Source organism: Dipodomys merriami, unplaced genomic scaffold (genome assembly GCF_024711535.1).
Source record: "Dipodomys merriami isolate MVZ:Mamm:240054 unplaced genomic scaffold, mDipMer1.0.p SCAF_8, whole genome shotgun sequence".
Taxonomy (NCBI): Eukaryota; Metazoa; Chordata; class Mammalia; order Rodentia; family Heteromyidae; genus Dipodomys; species Dipodomys merriami.
In genome coordinates, this window is record NW_027206401.1 from 15,802,130 (window position 1) to 15,825,120 (window position 22,991).

Genomic DNA, 22,991 nt, shown 5'->3' on the forward strand with positions numbered 1-22,991 from the left:
ACATATGTATGTTGTGGATAAAACTACCAACAAACAAAACCCTACACTTAGAACCCCACAATCTGGAAATCCAGGTTAGGTATTTTTATACATAGCTACTTGCCCTCTTTCAAGTTTTGATGTTTGTATTCCAAACAGAAGTCTTTTCATAAAATGACAAGATTTTTCACACTTTAGGTAACTAAATATAACTGAGGGAGAGTTCTAAGTAAAACCAGCATCTAAGAGTCCAAACTTCACACTTAAATATCCACTTGATAGAGGAAGAAAGAATTCAGAAGAAAATTGGAGAGAAAACTTACTCCAGGTTCATTAATTCAAGAACAAACAGAAACTATCCATGTAAGATAAATTATAGTTGGAATTTTCATTTTCGACAAATGTATAGTTTTTTTTAAAGGAAAGCATTAGTTACTTTGACTATCCCTACCAGGAAAATCTATGATATTCTAATGACCCGTAACATCCTGATCTAGGTCCCCCAAGGGTAGCATCATTAGAAATGGAAAACTGATATTTACCAATGTGACAATTACTCACATGCAGGCTATCTAGGGGTATTAAACTCTCAGCATGCAGTATGATACTTAGTATAAAACAGTAGCTTCCTGTTTATGGAAGTGAACTGAACAGTCAGGTCATCTTTGACCATCGGCTCTCTCAATGCTCAAGACCACCTAATATCCTTATTCTTCAGTATATTGAATGATTAATCCAAGAACTCAATAATCTATTTCCATAAATTTAGATGTTATCTTAAACACTTGTATTTTTTGGGCATGTTGGCCAATATTTTGCTTTAAAAAAAGAAAAAACAATCACACTCACAACTGGGCACCGGTAACTCACGCCTACAATCCTAGCTATTATGGAGGCTGAGATGTAAGGATTGCTGTTTGAAGCTATCCTAGGCAGTAAATTCCATGAAACTCTCATCTCCAATCAACTACTTAGAAAAAGCCAGAAATAGAGCTGTGGCTCAAATGGTAGAGCTCTAGTCTTGAGCAAAAGAACTCAGAAACAGCACCCAGACCTGAGTTCAAGCCCCAGGACTGGCAAAAAAGAAAAAAGAAAACAAAACCCATGAAAATAAATAGTTTGAGAAGAGATCTCAAGTGATTGCCGGCCTGCATCTCAATACGCAGTGTCAGGCGTACACTTCAGCTCTGCCTCTGTTCACGCATGGTGTGATCTTGAGCACACTGTTACCTCTCTCAGTCCCACTTTTCTTATCTATAAAGCAGGAAACCCCAGGGGAGATTTATCTGAATTAAATGATAATGAATGTAGCATTCTAGCTCCTGATATTAAGAATTCAATAAATGAAGGTTATTATTCATAGCCCTTTAAAAAGTTGATATTTTACTGTCTTGATCAAAACCAATCTAATTAATACATGAATGGTTTTTTAATGAAAGAAAACCTACTACAACATTGAAGATTGGATTTAGGTTTTATTCTTAGAAACAAGATAGAAGAAGCTGGATTTAAGAACTCCAAGCCTTCCCTAGATAGAATTAGTAATTGCATCTATGACAACCTTCTGTTCATACCTGTGGGATAAGAAGGATGCCTTATCTTACTTACTCTTTCAGTAGCGCGTTTGTAGGACTTTGTGCTTAGATACATAGAAAGATGAGAATTCTAGGAAGATCCCCACGTTTCTAGATTGGGCAACTGGTAGGACCATTATCTACCAGTAGATAAAATAACCGATTCTGTATAGAACTAGCGGAACTGTATAGAACTAGAGGAAGCTGGGTGGGAAATTATAGGAGGAAAAATGAGAACCCCTCTCTTGTTGGAGAAGGAGTTGGAATTCTAGAGTTTTTTCCTGAGTCTTAATTTTCTTGGGGGAAGAAGCTGACTTGTTATGATGATGATGGGTAAGCCAACTGGACCCCAATAATCAAGGTCTAAAGATAAACAATCTAAGGAAGGAGAAAAGAACTATTTAAAGACACACACACACACACACACACACACACACACACACACACACACACACTGTCGAGCTGCTGTGTATTCTTGAAAGTTAAGAGAGCTGAAGTGGTGTTTGTAACTTCATCAATGAAATTTTCTCCATAGCTCTTGGCATTCCCAGGGCAGGGCTAAGAAAAACCAATGGCTGGACTCCGTGTGTGTTTACCTAACATTCATCAGCTCAATAAAAAAATAGAGAGACTCATTCATGACTTCAGTGAACTTTTTGGTACTTAGATGGAAAGTGAGATTTGGGCCTGACTTACCATTTTGCGTTTTCTCTGTTAACACTTAAGCCAGTGCCTGAGTAGAGAGTGGTGGGTTCTTCGGTCCCAAGGAGTTGGCTGGGGTCTAAGGCAGAGATGGGCTGGCCAGCTCCATTGCTGACCAGGACCAGTGGTGTGTCTGAGGCAATAATGCACTGATCTTCAAGAGGCAGAGGGAGGGCCGGGGAGGAGGGTGGTGGAGTCACAGGAGGCAAAGGGCCGGTGGCCTTGGATTTGCCAGTAGCCTGCTCCTCAGCCTCAGGGACAGTCTGCTCAGGTTGGAGGCTCCCCACGCTGGTCTCTGCAGGGTCTCCTTTAAGATCAGATGGGCCAGGTATGGCGGCGTCTAAGGACAGTCTGGAGGCCGATGACTGCTTGCCAGTTTTTTTCTTGCCCTTTGCTGTTCCCACTGTCCCTGTTTTGCTAGCAACTGTCTCCTTGGAAGCTCTCGGTCGAGAAGAGGTGGATGAAGTGGACGGTGAAGCAGATGTTTTGGAACCAGTTGGTTTTTTCAAGTGAGAAGAGCCAGCTAAAACAGAGAGATGTTGCATTAAAGACCAAAGGATGCAATGCTTTTGAATGAAGTGACTAAACTGTCATGAGCGATTACTGTCATGACATTTCAACTGTTCCCTTTCACATTTGGGAGAACATCAGCTAATAATGCTATTGAGCTGGTTTTCTGTCTCCCACCTATCCTGAATGTAGTATGGAACAAATGAAATGTAGAGAAAAACTAAGGGACAAGAGCCCCCCTTGCTCCTCTCTCCTGTCGTGTTTCGGGGAACAACCAAAAGGGAGCCCTCAGCTCTTTGTCCTATGGCCACCCAGAACAGCTCTTTACCTCTAAAAAAGAGGCACTGGGGTGTGAAGAGGACCGTCACCAGTGGTCAGTGGGGTCCACTGAGAGCCCAAGTGAGTCTCCACATTGACGGGTGTTCTCTAACGGAGTCAGCCCCGTATTCTGAAGAAGCTGTGCTATGCCACCAGCTAGCCTTTTCTAAGTCAAAAGCAAATTCGCTTGTCTCCTTGTTAAAGAGTAACCACCATTTCAATAACCTACTAGGACAAGGTACTCAGAAAAGAAACCTCCTTCAAAACATCAAAAGGTAGGAAAATGGTTTCAATTGTTTTGTTTTGGTTGGTTGGTCATAGGGCTTGAACTCTGAGCACTGTCCCTCAGCTCTTCCGCTCAAAGCGAGCGGTCTACCACTTGGGCCACAGCACTCTTCCAGTTTTCTGGTGTTTTGTTTTGGAGATAAGAGTTTCACGGCCTTTCCTCCCTGGCCTGGCTTTGAGCCATGATCCTCAGATCTCAGCCTCCTGAATAGCTAGGATTACAGGCGAGAGCCACTGGTACCTAGCCGGTTTCATTTGTTTTTACAAGAAGAATTTACATGGGTAGCATCTGAATAATTTGAAGGGAAAGAATATCACAATGAGAGCTTCTACTATATCTTTTTATGTGTGTGTATATATAGAATATATATTATAGTGATATAGTGCCAATTCTGGGGCTGAAACTCAGGGCCTGGGCACTGTCCCTGAGCTTTTTGTGCTCAAGGCCAGCCACTCTGCTACTTGAGCCACAGCTCCACTTCTAACTTTCTGGAGGTTTATTGGAGATGAGAGTCTTACAGATTTTCTCCCTGGGCTGGATTCTTCAGATCTCAGCCTCCTAAGTACTTAGGATTACAGGTGTTAGCCACTAGCATTCAGCTTTATTTATGTTTAAGACAAGGTCTCACTATATTGTCTAGGTTTGTCTGAAGTTCCTGGGCTCAAGTGATCCTCTTACCTGGGCCTCCTGAGTAGCTGGTATCTATGTGTGCCAACTCACCTGCCTCTTCCCACAACTTCTGATGACAGAATTCATAAATCTAATGACTCTTTTTGCTTCTGTTCAAAATGACTCTTTAAAGGATTGCCATGGTCTATTTGCTTACTTCTGGATAGCTCTGCCTTTCACTAAATTGTTTGTAGAAAGCAAAGTCAATTATCTTCTTCATGTCATTCTTGAAAATATATTTGATGCTTATGTGAATATTCTTATGTTTCATGGCCTCTATGATCTATAACTTCTTCTAGCTGCTCTATTATAATATTACATGTCTCTCTAACTTCATGAGGGGTTATACCATCTTTCATAGATAGATGCAATCTTAGGAAAGCTCTTGTTAGTATTGTGGTGAAAAACCACATTGCACATTGATGCTACTAAACATAACTCAAGTTATAACTACATTGAAGTCAACTGGGAGGGTCAAAGATGAAATCCAAACAAAGCGATAGTTAATTATATATATTATATTATATATATATAATATATATATATATATATATATGACTTCATTAGTTTTAGTATGTGATAGGAGTCACTTTCATGTAGTGACAGGTCCAGGCTCAAAAAAGTCTCTCTAGTGTGGGTTGTTTCTCTCTCTCTCTCTCTCTCTCTCTCTCTCTCTCTCTCTCTCTCTCTCTGTCTCTCTCTCTCTCTCTCTCTCTCTCTCTCTCTCTCTCTGTCTCTCTCTCTCTCTCTCTCTCATCTCTCTCTCTATATATATATACATATATAATTTGTACATAATACACAATATAGAATTCTCCATCACCAAATCTAGACTTGGAATGACCCAAGTTCTTACCTTTCCTTGTGTAGAAGACAAACTCACTAAGCATACTTTTGCATCCTAAGCCTATTTTTTTTCAACAGATTTTGCACCTAAACATGCTCTACTGTTTACTTAGGTAAGTTTGATGGAATCTCTTCCATCTATCAACTCTAATAATATTCTAGTAAATTTTTAGAAAACTCTTTCATAAGATACATTTAATTTTACCCTGTCTTAAGAAATAAAATTATTATTTTTAATGCCTGGGAGACAAATGTAAGCCATATCATATTTTTTCATTAAGTATTTTTTCAGTATAACAGGCTTTGTTGGAATCAATTGTTTTTAAAAAGTGCTGCCTCTCAGTTAATAATGAGAAAGAAAATAAACAAGGGAGATTAACCCTTAATTCTCTGCAAAGCAGAGAAGGTACAAATAGCTTACTGATAAGCAAGCAGCTTTATATGGCCACCCCATTAAATAATAGAGGGAGCATATCATGTGACAACTGTTGTTTAATAACTTAAAACATCAAATCAAAGGTTGAGAACCACATTTGACCTATTATATGAGGGTCAGCACTATTCAAACAATACAAAACTACCATGCAAAGAATTCTAAATGGTTACAAATGGAATATGAGCAGGAGTCTGAAGGAATATTACCAATATTTGATTTGAAAAGATCCTTAAGGAATGGCTTTGTTTCTCTGTCATAACCCTGGGAATAGTCACATTCTTATTTATACAAAGGCCTCCTCAGGCCTTTACATTTAATGTCATAGATACATGGAATGTAATATTCCCTTAGGAAAATCACAAGTCAATAAAAAAATCTTCAGGTAAAATAGCATTTTTTTTTCAGAGCCAGCGAGTGCTTAGTGAACTCCTACCATGTAATGAATGAGGGAGGAAGTGTGTGCAAGATGAGATCTTCATTCTCCACGGCAGAGTCACGGTCAGGGCTTTTCTTTATGAAGGAGCTCACGGCCTGCCTCCCTTCAGGCATGGTGAGGCCATCAGGGAAACCCCCAGTAACAAGACTAGACTCAGACATGGGACGGCAGATATTCCCCTAGGAAAAGGCCCTTACATATTCTCTGCACATCACCCTGAGATATTTCATATTAGGACTGTCTGGAAGAGACCAGACACTAAAGGTCCAAGATGGCAAGACAGAATGGAAGGGAGAGAAGTCTTTTTGCATTTAGAGAGAGCTGTTATTCTGTCCACTATTACATGAATTTGAGTAGGATGGGTATACATTACAAGGGGGAACAAAAACCGATCAACATTAAGACAGATCCTAATAGGTCATTGCCAGAATATTGCTGAGGACGATGAGGAAAGTAAGACCTGCTGGAAGACAGAAGAGTTTTATGCACATGTTAATGGAGAAAAGCCTCAGATTATGTAAACTTTGGTTAATAGCCTTTGCAAAGCTAGATGGTAGGGAAGTCATCTTTATTCCACTTTACTCAGGAATGGGAGCTCTACTCTGCATGGAGTAGGTTAGAGTTGAAAGGAAGGCTGAATCTACAAGACCAGATGCTATTGTCTACTGGTCATCTGTGGTAGCAACTTGTAAGTCTACCATACCAGGATATTTTGCCTTACAACTTTCAACTCCACTGGAATAGATTTTACTGGAGTAAAAGGCAGTGAGCGTTGAGCTCAATCAAATGTATGAATCATTTGTCACTTACTGGAAGAGCGATCCAGCACCCATACCAGCTATATACATGACATAGTCTAACAAGCCAATCTAAGGTATTTTAAACCAAACCCCACACCAATGAGAAACTTACACTCTTAGAAGACAGAAAGTCATTCACTATGTGCATCATGTCCTATTTGTCCAGCATCATTCACAGGGAGCCAACTGGAGTGGGTCTCCCTGTGACTATTAATAGTGGATCCCAACAAGAAGGAGGCATAGTTACCCCAATCAAGGTGAACTAAGCACCTGGTTGACTGTCCCCTGCAGACAGGTACAGTGAGGTTCCTGAGACATTCTCTGTCCATGTTGCATGCTTGGTTTTATATCCCGAGATGACAAAAGAACCACAATTTTCCCCTCCCATAGCCCAGCACTCTGGACTCAATCCCACAATGCCCTGGAGACATACTCACCAGACTCTCGGGTCGTGTTTCGGCCTGTTGGTTTGGGTGGAGGGACGGGGCCCTGCTTACCAGGAGCCTTGGCATTTTTTTTACTGGGAGGTGCTTCGTCACCTTTGTGGCTGACCCCGGCAGTGGCCCCTTTGGGGGGCACAGGTGACTTTTTGGGTTTAGGTTTGGGTTTAGGCTTAGGAGGAGCTGAAGGAGGTAGAGCAGGCGCTGTCGGTGTTTCAGAGTGGTTTTCAGTGTTCTCTACAAATGAGAAAGTGAACAGAGCAGACCGATACAGACACACATAAGCAGCAGGAGCAAGACATGGTGACAGCAGTACACACACTGGGCAGCTTGGCACTTTGGAAGCACGATGGGGCAACTACACTAGACAGCACAAATCTGGAGGGTAAAAGAATCAAAGTCTGAAAGATACATTGGGCATGTTCTCTAAGTACACCAACGATGCCTTTGGTAAAAGGCACCATTCATGTTGATGAAGTTGAGGATAAACCCAAGTGTCCACAAGCCAGGGACCTCAATTCTAGCCTCCAATCTATGGTGGACAGAGGATCACTAAATTGAACAAAATTAGCATACTATTGTGTGTGTGTGAGAGAGAGAGAGGAGAGAGAGAAAGAGAGATTTGAACTCAGGGCAATGCACTTGCAAGAAAGGTGCTCTTCCACTTGAACCATTCCTCTAGCTCCAAATTAATAACATCTCAACTGAAGGATCTTTGAGAATGATAGGTGAGTACTTTGTACGTACCACCACTGGGGGTGAGGGCTGAGTGCCAAAACAGTGACTGGACTCAATTTCCTCTGAGAACTCAAGTCTGATCAACCTGGAAGGGCCTCCAATGTAGTCTCACTATACCCACCATGTTCTCAGCCATGGGAGACTCTGGAGGACAATGATATGAGACCTGTGCTCTGAACAGGGAACTGCTTTCCATGAAAGTTCACAAGCTTCCCCAACAAACTAGGGCAGCTTCCTGTTCAACAATAACTTCTTCTGCCCTGTGAATTTGCAGCAGGACGATGGGCCAGGAGGGGGCCCAATCCACGGGATATTTTGTTTTGTCATGGAAACATAAATAAATGACTTTGAAAAGACAAACGCTAAAATTCCGACAAGAAAATCACAAAGTGAAACACAGAGACCTTCCCTGGATTTTGGAGAAATGGAGAAGTAATGTCAGAAGAAGTATTGAAAGTGGAAATGTATACGTTTCTTTGTACATTCACATCTGTATCTTTCTCAAAGGGATTGATTTTGTAATGAAAATAATTTTTATAAAATGGTTCTGGTCCATTTCTTTACAAAGGGAGGACAATTAACAACGTAAGACAGTGTTAAGACAAAATGCAACCTTCAATGGGTATACCTTTCCGTTTGTGAATGAAAGGGCTTTAATAGAGGCATGTTTCACATTTTATTACCATTTCTTTTGGTTTGCTTCTTATTCTAGTCAGGATGAAATAAGACTGTCCCCTTTTAAATCATATCCTCTATTAGTTCAGGCATGTGTCTAAAACAATAATGATTTTAGTGAAAAAAGCTAATCAATAAAATCAGTAAAACTCTCTCCCTCTCTGTCCCTTCCCTCCCACCCCTCCCCGCCTCTCTGTGTGGTGGTACTGTGGGTTGAACACAGGGACAGGGTCATGTACTTGTTATGCAAGTGCTCCTCCACTTGAGTTACACCTTTAGTCCCTTTTTTGATTTATGTTATTTTTCAATAGAAGCTTGAATTTTTTTTCCAGGGTAGCTTCAGACTACAATTCATCTATCTGCATCTTGTACACAGTCCTGCATCACCACATCTAGACTGTGAATTAAGATGAAGTACCCCTAATATTCTGCACCCCCTCTTCACCCCGGCTTGTCTCAAACTGCAATTCTCCTATCTCTCCCTCTGAAGAATCTGGGATTATGGGGATGTTCTATCATGTCTGGCTATGTCTTTTAACACTCTCCCTTTATCCCGCCTCAACTATAACCCTCCCTAGTTGTTATAGCTGAAATCAGCCTTTTCTACCTCTTTCTTTCTTTCTTTCTTTCTTTCTTTCTTTCTTTCTTTCTTTCTTTCTTTCTTTCTTTCTTTCTTTCTTTCTTTCTTTCTTTCTTTCTTTCTTTCTTTCTTTCTTTCCATGGACCAGTTACTCAACATTTTTGAGAGGCCGCTTTGTATTTTTGCCTTTCTAGTCACGTATCTTTTCTTCTACCTCAGTTGTCCTGTATCCTGTATAGTACAGCACTACCTCCAACCCAACAGGTCTGAGTCAGGTTCTAATGGACATAAGTCTGTTAGGACCAAGAATGATCCAAGTTGGTACACAGCTAAAACATTACAGCCTCTGTTTTGAGACCTCAAATCATGCCTCACACGTGCTCAGGTTGGCATGGAACTCATGATCCTCCTACCTCAGCCTCCCCAGTGCAGAGATTATAGGTATATGCCACCATGCCTGGCTTAAAACATTTATTTCAATATGCAATATAACACACTAACTTTGTAGATTTTTTTTGCATAGGGAAGAAGTCGACTTTTTAAAAATACAATGTGTACAATGTTAGCCCCAGCACAATATCACACACAGGGACTAGGCTCAATAATCGTATCATCCATCAGAATAATGAAGTGATCTGCACTGTGTGGTACGTGTTTTCTCCTCTGTTCTGCAAACGATGCCTGACTTCCCTTCCTTCCACAGCAGGCCAGCGAGTGAGCCTTTCCGAGTCTGCTATGGGTTTTCACTTCTAAAACTATACCTTGTAGATGGGCTGGTGAGAGAGTTCAGTGGCAAAGCATGTGCTGAGTGTATGCATACACACCTGAGAGACTCAGGTTCAATCCCAGCATCACAAATAATAAAGCAATCCCTCCAGGAAGCGAACCTCTGGGTTGGGAAAGGAAGAGATGGGTGGTTTGTGACAGTTGGCAATTTTCTCCCTAATGGAGAGAAAATGGACAAGCCAAACTATGCTGATCCTTCGAAAACCTGGAGCTTGCTCTTTGCTCTCCCAACTCAGCCACTTATCACTGAATGTCTTTCATTCTGGTGATTCCAAAGTTTTGTGTGTGTGTGTGTGTGTGTGTGTGTGTGTGTGTGTGTGTGTGTGTGTGTGTGTGTGTGTGTGTGTGTGTGTGTGTGTGTGTGTGTGTGTGTGTGTGTGTGTGCACGTGAATATACAGAGTTTATGTTTTCTGAATAACTTAAAATGCCTTCGGTTTGAAACTGTTATGTATTTAACTATTCAGACAGTATCACTATGTAGCTCAGATTGGTCAGAAATGATCCTCCTGCCTCAAACCTTCCAAGTGCTAGGACTACAGGCATACACCACACGACTGGCTGTCTGACATTTATATCCCATCCAACACAGTGCTCTAAAATATAGGTCTATTCCATGAGTGTTATACACTGGTTGATATACAATCAACAGAAGACAGACTCTTCTGTCGTATTCGGGAGGTAATGACTTAAGATGTGTGGTTGGTTTCTTTTTCCTTTTTTTTTTTTTTACTATTATGATAGGATTTGATGACATGAAAGAAATGATGCAGAGGAGAGTATTATCTTCCCCAGAGGAGGTTAAGAAGGAGGCATCTGCTCACTTTGGTTATGCTGGAACACAAGATTTCACAATGCCACAGTTGGGAAACAAGCTGTCTGCTTCCAGGCATGACTTCTGCTGCCACATGCGGTGTGAATCCAACTATCCCTACAGCCAGCCCCATACTGCATGCCTTCTGCACCTGGTCATCTCCCATACCTGACTAGCTCCCTGTCTCCTCCAGGTCTTAGTTTACGCCGAGAAACAATTCTGGTCTCTGCTCTGGGTTCTCTGGTCTCTCTCAAGACCCTCATCCATTATATTTTGCATCTTGTACTGCAACTGCCTGTGTCAGTCTGGCCTCCTCTTAGGCTACTGATTGACTCTCATTCTCCAGTCCTTTCCTAGCCTCCACCAGGGTCTTATCCATGATGGTCCCTCATTATTGTAGAACAAGGTAAGTGTGCCTCACTGTTGCCTTGTTGAATAACCTTCATAAAAATTCAATAGAAATAATGTTAAACAATTTTAAGAGGTCTCATAAACTGCTATATGTAACATAGTGCAGATTATGGAAGAAGTCTCCAGTATTAGCAGAGGAGGCCCAGAACTGCCGTACTAACTACACAGTCAGATGCCTTGGGAAGCCCAGCAAGAGCTGTGTGGAATGCGTAGAACCGAGCCACAGGTTAAATGTGAAGGCCATATGCTTTGCTTTCCTCAACACTGATGGTTCAAATATTAAAGTATTGAGATACTGTTTTACAAAGAGATATGACAAGCAAGCACCCTAGGACTTTCAAGGCCTATGGTATGGTTTTTAAAAAACAGCCTATCAGTAGAGGAAATGATGCCATGAGTAAGCTGCCTTTATGCTGAGGGAACATTAAACCCCAGAATTACCATTAAGCACCTGGGATGGTGGGCTGCAATGGAAAGGAACTCAGACAAGGAGTGAGACCAAATGAGGAGGACAGGCCAACTCAATCAGGTTAGTTTTCAGAATCCAATTGGGCCTTACTAGAGAAATCAAACAATTATTCTTATTCATAGGGCATTTTTCTATGGAACAAAATGTTTTGCAATATTAGTTATGAGTGACATTCTTTTTAGACTCAGGAAGTGGTTCCCAAACCTAATGCTTCCGTTTGTTATCAGCATGGCCTTGCGTGAGCTCTGTCCAGAGGGAGCTCTGTTGACAGCATTTGTGCATCTCCCTCTCTGACACTCTCTAACTCACCAAGAACAGAAACTCCGAACAAACGACTCAACTTATGAGACCTGTTGTTGTCTTCTTTTTAAAATATGAACCTATCAGAAACATTTTATTTGCTTGACAAGGCCAATACTTCCTCTGATGTTCTGCCCAGTCAGTGGGTGACAATGCTAGCCACACAGACCAGGGACAACCGACAGATGATGGATCTGAAAGTTAACAGTTCAAACAGGACAGCTGAACTTAAAAACACACAAACAAAAAACCCCAAACCAAAAAGATGTCACTAATTGCATTAAGATTTTCAACTGAAGCCCTTTAAAATTCAAGTGTACTTTCTGTTACGTCTCAGAAATATCACTAAAAGTATTATGTTCTTACAATCATTGTTATATGTGGAGGGCCTGCCAATATTATTCTTAATATTTGATGAAAATAAAATGATACATTTCTCAACAGATGATTAACCTAGATTTCTAATACTTTTAAAGGTTTCTTTATATGCAAAGAATTAAAACTGGTTGTGGACTTAGTCAGAAAAGATGATTTTAGTTACTAGGTCTGCTTAATAAAAGCCATCAAAGTTCCCCATCTTGAGAGGATTTGGGTCAAGAATGGAAGAAGAGAACTTCACTTTCAGTGGTTTCCAGCAGTTCTCAATATGTCTATGGAACCCAAATAAAGTTTCATGAAAATTTTGCCATCCAACTCAGAAGTGGGCTTTGTAGAACAGAAAACAATCTCTTTCCTGAGCTTTCCTTTCTATCCTTCATAGAGTCATCTAGAAACTTGTAGAAAAATCTCTCCCTGTGGGATTCCCATTGAAGATATGCACAAAGATGAGGCTTGGTGGGCAGCCTGCCTGTAGTAACAGTGGTATAGCGCTATAATCCAAGCGTCTGGAATTTATGGATGCTGGGAGTGTCTGAATCTATGGTAGCATATTCACCCTGGAAGTCAAGGTCTCTTTCTTAAGTCTTCCAATATGATCTGGGCACATTTTAAAATTTCCAAATCACAGAAAGATCCTGAAGCAGAGGCTGCGGCATCTCTAGGAATTAACTCTTTCTAGGTCTCTTGTAGAAACGTCTAGAACCTATAATATTGGGTGTGTGTATGTCATCTGCCCAGTCTCATGACTAGAAAAGGAGTTCTGGGCTGAAAGACCCATTTGAGCCTTAGTATTAGCCTGCATTGAGCTGCTTACCAAGGGCCAGTTGGAATCAGCTAAGAAAGTTGTTCCAACATCTTACTTTTTTAAGATCTTGAGGAAAAAACTAAAAGAGGATATTAGTAGATACCTCTTATATTTCAAGAGCCTGCTTGCTCAGATTATTACCTTTAATCCTCTAATAAAAAAGCTAACACTGCGCTTATAAAATGGACACATCCTCTTGAGGAATTCATCCTATTTCTTTTCCTAGTTATCAATTCTGTCTTCTTGGCACCTTCAAACTTCCTCATTGTAAACTAATGATTTAGACTCACTATTGGACGCCTAAGGGCCAGGTTCTTAACATTGATATGTACTAAAGGAAATAATAATATGTGGTTCTCTTTATTTTACCTTTCTTATCTTCTGCCCTTTCTTCCCGAGGTGGTGTTTTCTCAGACACAGAGCCATTACCTTCTTCAGACTTCCCTACATTTTCCTCTCGGGTAGATTCCTCTCCGATGGGTATCATGTGCCCGTTTGAATTTTCAAAGTTAACTGTTACATCTCCATCTAAAATGGGAAAGAAACACCTAGATGTCTAACTTGATGGCTTTCTTAAAAAATCAGTTCCCCACTTAGAGACTATAGATCTGGGTGTGTGTTTCTGTCCCTGGGCACCAGATCACCATGGTTTTAACCAAATGATTTCTTTAAAACCTAAGAGCCAGAAATCATTTAGTCTTGAGAAAAAACAGCCATGGAGGGAACATCCACATGCCAGTTCCAGACAGGAGGAATGAGTTTCTTCATTATGCAAAGCCCCAAGGTAGCACAGTCCCTCTGGTTCCTGGGCTACAGTCTGGTTGAAGTCAATCGTTATGTGTGTCTTTGTCACCCAGATACTAAGTGGCAAAAAGAACAATCTGGAATATGGAATAAACATCTTAACATGTACCGAAAACACAAAGCAAATGCAAATACACAAATATAACATGAAAGCAATTACGTGTGAAAGAACAGAAACGTTCCCAAGCACTACTATCTGCAGAGTATCTTACATCTACATGTGTTAATTACACAAGAGCATAACTGCCACTCTGTGTTCTGGGGAAAGGTGGTACCAAGTCTAATTTTGTTTTTATTTTCTTGACTATAGAAAGATTAAAACATCTAATAATTAGAAAACACTTGGGAAAATATGCATAAAACTTAATTATGGAGGATTTTGACAGAGCTGAAAATAAACTTTATACGATATTATCTAAATCATAAATAACTAATTTTAATGCCTGAATTTCCAGAATTTCTGAAGGTTTCCAAAATAAAAATGACTGTAGAAACTCTGAATTCATTTATGCTTGAAAAGATTACCTCTCGTTCATATACAGAAGGATTTTTGAGGTTCAACTACTATTATAAAACAAAAATTAACTCAATAAACATGAAAGAATACATGATTTGAGGTGTTTATTTGCACTTTTTGATTAATCATTTGGGTAATCATTAGAAAACAGAGACTATGTCTCACATTATTATTGCTTTAATTCATCTACAAAATGCATTAGCCTTCTCTAAAAAGCAGACTTAACATAGAGAATTGAGACAAGTATAGAATTATATCCTGTTCAAAATAAAAAAGAATTGTTGCTTAGTGATATAATTCCTAAGAACCTGTAATTCGATTCCTACATAAATTTAAGATAGAAAAAAACGCCACTGCAAATAAGTACTAATTATTTCAATAAAATTAAGGTAAGAATTATTGGGTGTCAAGCAATTAGCATTAAAGGGAACAGTCACAGATAAAATAAAAATAAGGTAAAAACAAACAATTCCAAGCAAAGTAAAAATTAAAAAATCACTTCTTTGTATAAAACTCCTTAGGTTTTAGATAACTCTGTTGTGTTTGACTTTAGTTGGCAATAAACTCATATTAAAGTTGTATTAATGGCAGCTTACTTCTATTTTAAGTAATTACATTAAAATTCTTTGATTGCTTAATTTTTTTTAAATCTGAATAAAAAAGCTAAGGAGAAAATTACGTAGTGTCATAGAGAAAAAATGAATTTTAGAATGACAGAAATAATGAAATAGGTAGAAATAATATTTACGCTGAGGCATAAAAAAGATATATGTCTGTAATAAATATGGAATTCAAGGGAAGAAAACAAAAAAATTGAACATAGTAAGTAAAAAAGTATATGTGATGAAAGTGTTTGTAGTACAGAGTGATAAGAAAATTGTTTCAGAATTAAAACAAGTTAAACCGTCTATGAATGGGCTACATAACCCAAATATCAGCAGAGTAAAGGAAGACCTGGGAAGATACTTGAGCCAGTCCCAGGTTAGAGTCAAGAGGTAACATTTGTACACAAAGGACTGAGACCTCAGAAAGTCATAGTAAGCTTAAAGTAAAATGAGAGACAATGCACAGGCAGAAGTAATTGGTTACATCATAGCACAGGGGTACCAGGAGGGACATACCTCTTTCTGGTAAACAAGGATGTAAGGAACGGAAGTAAAAACAAAAACAAACAAAAAAACTCAAAAAGTGAGAAACAAAAAGGCACAGCTAGAAGGAGGAAATCATGTATGAGCACAGTGAAGTGACTCATTAGGAGGTTAAAACTGTACCATGAGAAAAGAAAGGAAGCTGGCAGGCCAATAGGAAATCCTCATGCCTTCGTGTTCAAACTACAAGAAAAGATGGAAGGAAAAAACCAGAGATAAATACCGAACTTGGGCTATATCATGTATGGACTTCTCAGGAGAAGTCAACTGCAGAACTTTTAAATTGAAGTGAGAATTTGGTGCAAAATAAAGAATGAAGAAGAATCTGAAAGGAAAAATAATAGCTGTAGTGAGGTATGGATGGACTGAAGTTAAAACCAGGGCAGCAAAAGAGATCGAAAAAGTCCATCCGGCCCCATGTAATAAAGGGCAGAACTGACAAGCACTGTCAAGAGCTACCAGAAAGTCGAGAAGGTCAAAGCCAAGAATGAATCTTCCCAGCAGAAACAGAGGTGGCTGTCACCAAAAAATAGCAGCTTCCAGTCTCATAGACTAAAATTCTCAGGGTAATTGTCTTTGAGTCAATGACAGAAAACCAATTTTCTCCATCCTCTGACTGAAAATGAGAAGGGTTCTGTTTATAACTGGCATCTTGGGACACCTTCAACCTGTAGTTAACTTTTATTGTTCTATATGTGGACCTTGTGAAACAACAACAACAACAATAACAACAAAGAAGGTGGAGAGTAAAACTCAATAGGTTAGGTCTTCTCAAACATGAAGCCTATTGGATTATGGGTAAGTTCTTTTTTAAAGTTATGGCCTTTGAGTGGTTGTATAATAGAGTTGCTATTCAACAAAGCAGTTTCTGAGTATAATGTATCTTGATCAATGCCATCCCTTTTAGGTTCTTTAATGTTTTAAAACTAACACTCAGCCATGAAAGATTTTTTTTTTTAAGAAAAGGTCAAATAGAGTCAGATCTCTGGGAAATAAGTATATGTTAGCCTCAGAATCATTAAGTAGGAGGCAAACTGCTGAACAGACTGGGTAGAATAAAAAGCAAGTTGTATTAACAATATCCTTAAATTGACTATCGCTACATACATTTAGAAAAAGTAAACTCTTTTTCTATCTCTAATTTGGTTTTTTAATTGTTAGTATTGATTAAACTCAGAGCTTTGTACCTGCTAGTCAGGCATTCACTCTTATCATTGAGCTATATTCCTGGTCATTTCTTCTGTTTTGTTTTGTGATTTTTAGACACGGTCTTGCTAGGTAGTTCAAAGTGATGAACTTCTTATGGAGCTGAAGCTGGCTTTCAACTCCAGATCCTTCTGTTTCTGCCTTCTGAGTCCTGGGATTACATATGTGTGCACCACAACACTTGGTACCCTATGTTTTCAGAAGCAGAAGTAAGACTATAGCATTTTCGAGCTCCACTCTGTGATTGTTCAGATTTTGGAAGAATTGTGTCAGTTTCACTTATAAATAGTCAATGCAAAACCAAACCAACCAAAGCAAACAAACGAACAAAAAACCCAGGCTGGGAATGTGGCTTAGTGGTAAAATGCTTGCCTAGCATGCATGAAACTCCGGGTTTGATTCCTCAGTACCACATACACAGAAAAAGCTGGAAGTGGTGCTGTGGCTCCAGTGGTAGAGTGCTAGCCTTGAGCAAAAGAAGCACAGGGACAATGTCCAGGCCCTAAGTTCAAGCCCCGGGACTGGCAAAAAAAAAAAAAAAACCTAACAAAATAAAAAACAATAGTCAAGGTCTTTCCAAGGAATATATACCAAGAAGAGGTAACATTTTATTACAAATTAAGTTCTTATTGAAGGGAAGAGAGGACTAAGATTAAATCAATAGTGTTGTGGTAATAATGCCTTTTAACAACAGTGGGAACAGAGAAAATAGGTTGATATTACTTATTTGGAGAAATAACCAATGTTGGTGTCTTCTTTTGAGCCACTATCTCAGTCTTCTTTGAGTTAAGATGGAAGAAGAAAAGCACAAGAATAGAGCAAAGAAAAAAAATAGATAATGTAACAAAGTATAAAAAGTGCCTAGAGTTCAGAGAAATGAAAAGGACTATACATGAAAAGCAAAAGCATTTGAGAGTAAGCACTAAACAGGCTAATTTGCCCATTCCTGCTTTATTGATAGTAACTCAATAAAAAGTGAAAAGGACATGAGGTACGTTTCTCATTTCTTTCACTGCTGTTCTTAAGAAACAAACACAGTATTACTAAGCTAAAACTCTGTTAAAACTCCAACAAGCACCTGTAAAGATTAAAGAATAAGAGAAGAAAAGGAGCCATGCAAGCATTTGTATCTTTACCCTTATCTCTAGCCACTTGTTGTCCTGTGTAGACTTTCATGTTTTAGAGTGAAGTCTGGAGAAGCAATCACCAGAAAATCCTCTGAACTTCTTTTCAATAATATCTCAGATACTCTAAAAGAGAGATTCTTGGCTATTTTCCTGAAAAAAGGCCCCATGTGATCATCTTAAATTTCAAAAGAAAACGAAAGAATGACCAAAAATGAAGGATCAAGTTATTTGAAATGTATGATTAATTTCCTCACCTTGATCAGGCAATTCCTTAAGCACGCCCCTTCTTATCAGCTCCTCTCTACTTTGTCTTGTGGAAATCTTCCTCTCTAATACTTTTAAAAAGAATAAGCACAAGTAAGAATCAAGTCATTGCTTCAAATAATTAAGAACAATATTCCAAACAGATTTGGGCACACCCATTCTGTGTACAAGAGGGCTCAAGCCTCAACTTACTTTGTAGCATCCTAAAACACACAATTGGAGTCAAACCAACATTTGGCCATGGACAAATCACTGCAACTGGTGATTGGAAGTCCAGCTATCATCCCTGGTCTTTCAAACTATAATCTCAGGCCAAGAACCCAGATACATTATTCCATACCAACCATAGAGTACTGAGATAACATCTCACTCTGAAATATTCCTTTCTCTAATAGTGACATTAAAAAAAGCACATGCTGACAAATGTGTCTGCAGTATGATATGCAGTATATGTACATTACATGTAAATTTACATTTAAAAACAAACCCAAAACAATCCACACATTTCCAACAAACATTTCATCTGAATCTGGGTGAGAAGGGACTATTGTTTCTAGTATTTTCTCTGGCACAGCATCTGGTATAAAAGTCTAACACATGAGATTTCTGTAAGTCTTTTCTTTCCCATACTTACAAGTTCCAGGAGGTTCTGGAATAGCCCCTGATAAACTCAAGTCCTAGGCGAATGGAAGAGAGTCAGAATGGGCAGCTTTCCCAGGCTTGTCAAGGAATGAGAACCTTACCCTGATTCTTCCTGCTTCTGGAAGAAATCTATGTTCTTGATACAATGTCAGAATGGTGCTTAATGTTCAGTTTTCCTTGAATACAACTTGCCTGTGAAATCACCAGCTTTGTCTTCTACTCTTGGAGATTTTGTGAAAATCCCACACATGATTATTTTACTTACTAATCCTCTGAGTAGACCAGCCCTAAAGTGTGTCCTGCAGAACCCTCCAGAAGCTCTGTGGTGGGTAAGGGCCAGAGAAGGGGTCCAGAGCATATAGAAGAGAAAGAAAGGTACCCCCCGGTGAGGCGGGGGCAGTCATATCAGGCCTGGATTTCTGATTCTCCCATTTACAATGCCTCTCCTGGCCCCATGGTCTGCAAATCCAGTAGTACTCTCAACATCATGGCCAAATGAGAGCCCATTACCCCAACCCATGCGTGGACACACTCAAAGGGAACACAAGTGCACACTGAGAACATGGTTTCTCCTGTGCTGGGGCGGGGGGGGGTTAACACAAGGCCATCAAGAGAGAGGAGAATATGCCCTGGGCATTGAGCTTGATATCAAAGATATGAAAGTCTTCTGTAAGTGTTTACTTATGGCATGAACCCCAGAATCTCACGTGAAGAAATTGGCTTTCTCTTTTCTGATAACTAGAAACTGCGTGTGCATGTGCGCACGTGTGTCCATGTGTGTGTGTTTTAACTCATTTCTAAAGTCAGAATGATACCAGAAGCCATTAAAACTATACTAATATACTACCCCAAGAGCCACAGAAAACAGATACCAACTGTTTAAAAAAAGTTGAAACAAGTTGATACTTAACAGATTTCTTATGAAATTTCTTTTTCCTATGTAACCTGGTGTCATGTGTATATGTATATGTGTATATGTCTAATATATATACAAGCGGTTTCAATTCAACAAGTCAGATTATGAGTACAGTCACCTTGATCAATATCACCCCTTCCAACATTTCCCCCATCATCACTTATATTTTATGTAGAGTGTGTAAGTGTGTTGTTGTATGTTCGGTCAAACATATTTTGGGTAGATTTAGAATATAAACAAGAAAGTGAGTTAATAAGTGATCAAAATCATGGCAGCAAGCACTATGTGGGTGTAATGGTTATACCCACAGAAGTCCCCTCTCCTTTCTCTTGGTCACTCACCCACCCCGCTTTCCACTCTCCCTCCCAGAAGTAGATGTTCACAGACCACCTAGAGGCTGATGATGTCAATGGACAATTCAGCAAGCTAACCACCAGAGTTCCTCCATGACACTTCTTTCCAATGGAGTGTTATTGTTCAAAGGAAGTTTCAGACCCTTGCCATTCACACAGGGAGTCAAGCGCCAGCACCCAGATGTCCCAGGTGCTTCACAAACACCCTGGGCACTGATGCCTCCCAGAGATTGTCCTGACCTACTCAGGCTTCATTGTCCTGGTCTCTGTGCCTGGGTTTAGACCCAGAGGCTCCCAGCTGTTCTGCCCTGAGCTTGATTGAGGCCAGGGGCAGCAATGCAACCGGAAGTGAGTGCTGCTGGTCCTGAGGATGTGGTCACCTTCTGGAAACTGAAACACATAGCCGGTTCCCAATGCAATCACTCTGGCTGTCGCTCCTACCTTTATTCAGCCTTTGCTCATATAAAACACAACTTTATATGGTTTGCTGCATCTCTCTGTCACAACATGGTTGCCTGACACAATATGGTTGACCGCAATCCTGGATTGCTAGTTCTAGATGTCCTGTGACAAGGTGGGTCACCTTGGTTAGGTCACATCAAGTTTCTGGGCTTCTTAAACATTGGTCTGTACAACGAAGGCAAGCCATACTGCTCACTAAGTACTATCTAACCTCGGCAAACCATGAGTGAACCTGTATCATGAATGAAAACGTCAGTAATTCCTGCTTTAGGAAAGTCTCAAAACTCTCATTCTTACAGTAAAAACTCAAGAGCTTAGGGCGTATCCACTTAGGTTACTGCTTTTCCATGACAGACCCCACAGCATTCATTAGTCTGAGTTTTAAGTTTCTGTTGCTTTCCTTCTAACTTAATCACAGCTAAAAATTCTTTTTCCTTGAAAACTGCAAGACCTTTGAAGCGGCCGTGGCACTGGATTCCCGCCAATAATCCAAAGCAACAGCTTTGTGGTTTTACGCTGCCTCCTCTACACGGGCCCTGATAGGAAAGTGCCATTGGCTATTTGTTTGGTCTTTGGCTGAGAGCATTTTTAACACATAATGCAGATAACTGTGTGCAGAGCCAATGAGAGCAAACAGCAGGCTGCTGAGCATGGAAGGTATGTGGCTGGGCACAAAATGCCAACCCCTGCTCTCAAGTACAAGTATCTCATTCTCCACCTTTTAAAATATTTGCCTCCTGTTTATATAGCGTCTGTGTGTTTGCAGAGCACATTCACTGGACACCTTTACACAGGCTCAGAGGGCTTCTGCGCCAGAATGAATCTGAGGGGTCATTCTAGTTCAGCAGGATCCTGGAACATTCCTGATGCGTGCTCACCTGCTCTCAAACCTCTGGAAGGAGAAGGCTTTCCTGCCTGCAGGGCCTACTTCAGTCAGCGATCAGCCCCATGCTTAGGGAGGTATTATTCAGACAGCATTCAGCTCTCATTGCCAGAGACTTCCACATATCAAACCCAAATTGTCCATGGCTTTAACCTACAGGATGTGATGTATGAGGAGAATGCAGCTGGGATCTGCTACGTGGACTCAAAGGGAGCAAAAAGGTGACTGTAGACCCCGGGAATCCTGTCAGCTGCTCCTTGACTTTGAAGCGTATAGCCATCTATACAATCACCTCAATGACAGAGAGGGAGGGCTGAAGTATATTGCCAGGGAAGAGACTTGTGGGATGCAGGTCACCAAAGGCAGTAGCTAGGTAAGATGTACGGTCATTGGTTAGTTCAATAAACAGCTCATGGGCTAGGAAGTTGGCTCAGTGGTAGAGCGCTTGCCTTGCATGCCTGAGGCCCTTGGTTTCGATCTCTCAGCACCACATAAGCAAAAAGAAAAAAGCCGGAAGTGGCGCTGTGGCTCAAGTGGTAGAGTGCTAGCCTTCAGCTGAAGAGCTGAGGAACAGCGCCCAGGCCCAGAGTTCAGGCCCCACGACCGGAACCAAAAAAATAAATAAATAAAAATAAACAGCTCATGATTAAGATCTTTTATCCGAACTGAAAATACACGAGTGATTCTGACATCCAAGCAAAGCAAAACCATGATTTCTGTATCATGCCATTGGGTGAACTAACAGGTATTGCTTGAACTCAGGGCCTAGGTGCTGTCCCTGAGCTTTTTTGCTCAAGGCTAGCATTCAACCACATTGAGCCACAAGTCTACTTTTTGGTGTGGGGGGTGGTTAATTGAAGATAAGAGTCTTAGAGACTTTTCTGCTTGGGCTGGCTTCGAACGGTGATCCTCAGATCTCAGTCTCCTGAATAACTAGGATTATAGGCATGACATGAGTAAGTATAATCTCAGAAAGAACCCCCCCTTTTTAAAAACTGCTATGTTCCCAGGGTGACTTTCAGGCCACTGGTACTCAAAATACATATGGAGTGCTTGAGTACGTGGATAAAAGAAAATAGGCTACTCATTATAACATTCTTATTTTCTACCTCTTCCTAGCCTCCAAATTTAGGAGAAAGCAAGGGAGGTTTGTGGCAAAGGCTTAAGGAACAGGAATTTTCTGTCTCCTCCCTTCTTTACTCTTTGGCTGGGCCAGACTAAGGAAAAATTCTCAGCTTTTGGTCCTATGGATTATCTGAAAAAGGCTCTGTATGCATGAAGAAGGGAGCCCATAGTGTGGAGAGACACCAGCAGCTAGCAGGGTGCAAAACAAGAATGGTTAGGCTCTTCATAAATTCAGAATGATTTACGATGTCCTTCTGGGCATGGCGTGCCAGCCGCAGAGCCCACATTCAGGAGAGGAGGCCGGGGCATATGCCACTAGCTCCTTTCAGTGGATACTTGGCCCAGATTTCATGTTACTCTGGAAGTATCTGCGAGAGTAAATCTTGTAGTCAACAAGTCATTTGTGTTTTCATTTGGCGTGGAAAGAGCGTTCTAATTCTCAATTCTAACACTGTTTAATGACTGAACAAAATAGAAGAGTAAATAGGAGATGATTAAATAAGCGTGCCTTGTTATCTTCTTGGTTTCAAGGAGTGAATGGCCTCACTGTGACACAGTGATGGAAACACAGAAAACTACTTGTCATGTGTTCGA

General features: G+C 40.3%; 1 protein-coding gene across 5 annotated transcripts in view; it reads right to left on the minus strand.

Moving 5' to 3' along the window:
- Positions 1–22,991, minus strand: part of Phactr2 (phosphatase and actin regulator 2) — a 159,898-nt gene that overhangs the window by 27,947 nt on the left and 108,960 nt on the right. For 3 of the 5 annotated variants that reach the window (XM_070010656.1, XM_070010654.1, XM_070010655.1), the window contains exons 3-6: positions 18,007–18,087; positions 13,320–13,478; positions 6,994–7,233; positions 2,250–2,778 (exon numbers count right to left, since the gene is read on the minus strand). In XM_070010656.1, the coding sequence (XP_069866757.1) occupies positions 2,250–2,778; positions 6,994–7,233; positions 13,320–13,478; positions 18,007–18,087 (1,009 nt within the window). The remainder of the gene's footprint in view (positions 1–2,249; positions 2,779–6,993; positions 7,234–13,319; positions 13,479–18,006; positions 18,088–22,991) is intronic. The other 2 variants (XM_070010657.1, XM_070010658.1) reach the window with 2 other exon arrangements.